General features: G+C 30.1%; 1 protein-coding gene across 1 annotated transcript in view; it reads right to left on the reverse strand.

Moving 5' to 3' along the window:
* Window positions 1-3,513, reverse strand: part of LOC117116564 (von Willebrand factor D and EGF domain-containing protein-like) — a gene marked incomplete at both ends in the record, with an annotated part of 11,248 nt that extends 7,735 nt beyond the window's left edge. Inside the window, one exon of the mRNA XM_033260632.1 lies at window positions 3,437-3,513. Within this exon, the coding sequence (XP_033116523.1) occupies window positions 3,437-3,513 (77 nt within the window). The remainder of the gene's footprint in view (window positions 1-3,436) is intronic.
* Between the last annotated feature and the right edge of the window lie 628 nt (window positions 3,514-4,141).

The following is a 4,141-nucleotide window of genomic DNA, read 5'->3' on the forward strand; positions in this document are numbered from 1 at the left end:
CAATTTCTTTATTCATTTATTTACAGGACTACATTCGTTGAGAGCTATGCTACATGATGTATTATGTCCTTCATTCGAACACTGTATTTACCTTTCTTTGATGATTTATATATATAATTTACAGTGTTTACGGCTATCTTGATTTATATTATACGCAACTATTTGTTTCTAGCCGTACTTATTGTGTAATTGAGTGTATCTGGTGGTGGTATTTGAATCTGTTCAATCATGAAGCCTCCGTGGTCTAATGGTTATGATGCTCGCCTTGAAAGCGAGAGGTCGCAGGTTTGAGTCCCGCATTTTATTACACAATTTCTTTATTCATTTATTTACAGGACTACATTCGTTGAGAGGTATGCTACATGATGTATTATGTCCTTTATTCGAACACTGCATTTACCTTTCTTTGATGGTTTATATATATAATTTAACAGTGTTAACGGCTATCTTGATTTATATATATATATATATATACGTATATATATATACATATATATATACATATATACATATACATATACATTTATATACATATATATTTATATATATACATATACATATATATATACATATATACGTATATATATACGTATATATAAAACTAGAAGGCTGCATTGGCAAACAAAATAGATAAAACAAAAAACTCCGGAGAGAAAGTAATAAGTTGCCAGGTATATATTTATTTAATAGTGAGCAAACGTTTTCGGTTATCAACCTTTGTCAAGCTCGAGTAACTTATTACTTTCTCTCCGGAGTTTTTTGTTTTATATATATACGTATATATATATAAGTATATATATATATATATGTATATATATAAGTATGTATATATGTGTGTATATATATGTATATATATATGTAGATATATAAGTATGTGTATATGTATGTATGTATATATATATGTGCATATATATATAAGTATGTATATATATATATGTGTATATATATAAGTATGTATATATGTTATAATGGATATATGTATGTATATATAATGTATATATATAATATATATATATATAAGTATATACATATGTATGTATTTATAAAAAGTATATCATTGTGAATCCACGTGTGTTCTTCAAATTATATATAAGTCGTAGACTGTAGAACACTTCATTTATTTTTGAAAGAAATTTTATAAAAGTATGTATATATGTTATAATGTAGTCATATATATATATATATATATATATATATATATATATATATATACATACATACATACATTATAACATACATACTTATATGTACGGTTGGGTCAAATTTGTGTGGTGGTTGAAAAATACAGGGGGAGTATCTATGGCCCAAAATGGTGATTTCCGACCACATTGGTAATGTAATTCGACAGGCAAATTACAGTAACATTTATAGCAAATTTCTTTGAAAAAATATCGTAGGCAGAAGGCCTAGCTAGGTATACAGTATTTTCATTTTACAGTAGTTTGGAACGATATCGGAAGTGGGGGTGCTGGCAGTGGTCTGCTAAGGACTACAATTTATTTGAAAATATCTTGGGTCCGATCGTCCACACCAGTTGAGCCCAATCGTCTGTCACCCGAAGTTTTCATTACGATGATCAAGAACGTACACGATCTAGGCCCTAGGCTGGCTTAGCTTTCTGCCGTAGCTTTCTGCCGTCACTCTGCTACGTATACTATAATACTACCGCATAACAAAGAAAGCGACCCACGTAATGCATCCTTAAATATTACACACATTATTTAATTGTATTAGACGATAACACGATATCATTGATTGAACGATCTAACCACCCTCGCATCGCAGTAATACTGAACCTATGTACCCGACAGTCGGCTGCCTTTATATTTTCATCTGTTTTCAGTTTGCATCTAGTATCTTTGGTTTGCATTCAAAGGGTACATTGCTGCACAGCCAACTGTCGGGGATATAGTACCTTCATATGACTACTCATACGGTCGGTTAGCGTGAGCCCTGACTGAATTCTGCAGAAACTTCACATTAATCTTCGCATCGCGATGTAAAACAAAATGTCGGAAAACTTTTCTTTGACGCATGCGCATTTGCATAAATGTCAACACACGCACGCACACACTACACACAATAAAAAACATAGGAAACAGCCAGAGTGATTACAATAGTTCCTATTGCACTACATGCATAGGAACTAAAAATGCGCAAAAGAAAAAATAATAATAAACACTTTAAAGAACAACATTAATAATAAATATAATAATAATAATAATAACAATAATAATAATAATAATAATAATAATAATAATAATAATAATAATAATAATAATAATAATAATAATAATAAAAATAATAATAACATACAATACAATTCAATAGTAAAAAGATTGGGGGAACAAAATGTAATATATAAAATATAAAAGCAGTGAACATTTAAATAATTAAAACCTTAAAATACAGATAAAATAAGGCTAAACAATATTATACCATGAAAGTTAAAAACCGGAAAGAAGAAGAAAAAAAAATAACAATAATAATAATAATAATAATAATAATAATAATAATAATAATAATAATAATAATAATAATAATAATAATAATAATAATAATAATAATAAATAACACTTTAAAATAATATAGGCCTAGTCATGGATGTGTCAAAAAAAAAAAAACATTAACAGAAAACAAAACACGATTCAGAAAATTAAAAACTGCTGCCCGCGCCCAGTGGCGCCGCATTCTTGGCATTGATTTTACTCCTTTGCCGCTTTGGTCTATGACTATTGCCGTTTTGGTAGTTGTCATTGCCATTTTGGTCTGTTGCTGTTTTGGTACTTATCATTGCCGTTTTGGTCATTGCCGTTTTGGTTTTTGCCGTTTTGACCTGCTCTCACATTTATAAATCTTTATAACATATATAAAAATCAGATTTTTCTTAACTGAAATCTTACCGGGAATGGGGTTTTAAGTCCATTGGGCTTCTAAGCAAGGTTTTACAGTATTTTAGAATCAAAATCCATCTATTATTTATTTATTATTATTATTAATGAAAAAAAAAATGAAATCGTTATTTTCGACCTTGGTACAATATAAATGTGTTAGTATGACTATACAGAATTTCACTATATTATTGGCCTAGGCCAGTCTATTATAGGCATTGTTCATGTCATTGGACTGCAGCGAAAAATTGATTCCCCCATCATTGGATGAATGTGGGTAGCTCTTAGCTACTCATACGAAACTAGTTTGTAGCTAATAAATACAAATGGAATTGTTTGCTCATTGTTTTATTTGATTCTGCTCCCAGATCTGGTTGAGCCCTCTCATCCTGATGATTTGCACCAACTTCCCTTTGATTTTATATATATATATATATATATATATATCATACCGATGTCATGCAAATTTATCACTACAACAATAAGTCTGTGAATCTCACTCTGTATGATTTATAGATGGTATTAACAATTTTCAAGATACTTGCCATCCATCGAAGGTAGTATAATGTGGATCTGCGCTTCCCACACAGATTTTAGCAATCTCTACGTCTTTTGTGACAACCTATCAAAGCGATAGACGGGAAAATAACAAATGTCATTTACTTTCAGAAATACTTATAGAGTAATTAAATATTTTGTAAGTCATTGATATATTGCATCACTATAAACATATCATGAAAAAAATGTCAACAGTCGGTTGGAGTTTTAAAATTGTGAAACCTGATATACCAACTTTTATAAGTGCAAAACTCAGAGTCAGCAGTGCAAACTCAGAGTCAGTAGTGCAAAACTCAGAGTCAGCAGTGCAAACTCAGAGTCAGCAGTGCAAAACTCAGAGTCAGCAGTGCAAAACACAGTCAGCAGTGCAAAACTCAGAGTTAGCAGTCCAAAATTCAGTCAACAGTGCAAAACTAAGAGTCAGCAATACAAAAAACAGAGTCAGCAGTGCAGAGCTCAAAACACCCTCTATTTTGAATGAAATTTCAGCTTTTTTAGCCGCGTGCTTACGGACGGTGTCATCTAACTGTATTTGAGAATTGCAATCAATTGAGCACTCCCTAAGTGACCATTGACAAATTATTATGTGCACATACATCTCAATAAAATAATAAATTAATTTAATTATATTTATTTAAATACACAAATATTTCTATTGATAATTTATTCAATCTAATATAAAAAAAATCTTA

The sequence above is a fragment of the Anneissia japonica genome, unplaced genomic scaffold (assembly GCF_011630105.1).
Source record: "Anneissia japonica isolate Jap-2015-1 unplaced genomic scaffold, ASM1163010v1 scaffold12861_len13970_cov93, whole genome shotgun sequence".
In the NCBI taxonomy this organism is placed as follows: domain Eukaryota; kingdom Metazoa; phylum Echinodermata; class Crinoidea; order Comatulida; family Comatulidae; genus Anneissia; species Anneissia japonica.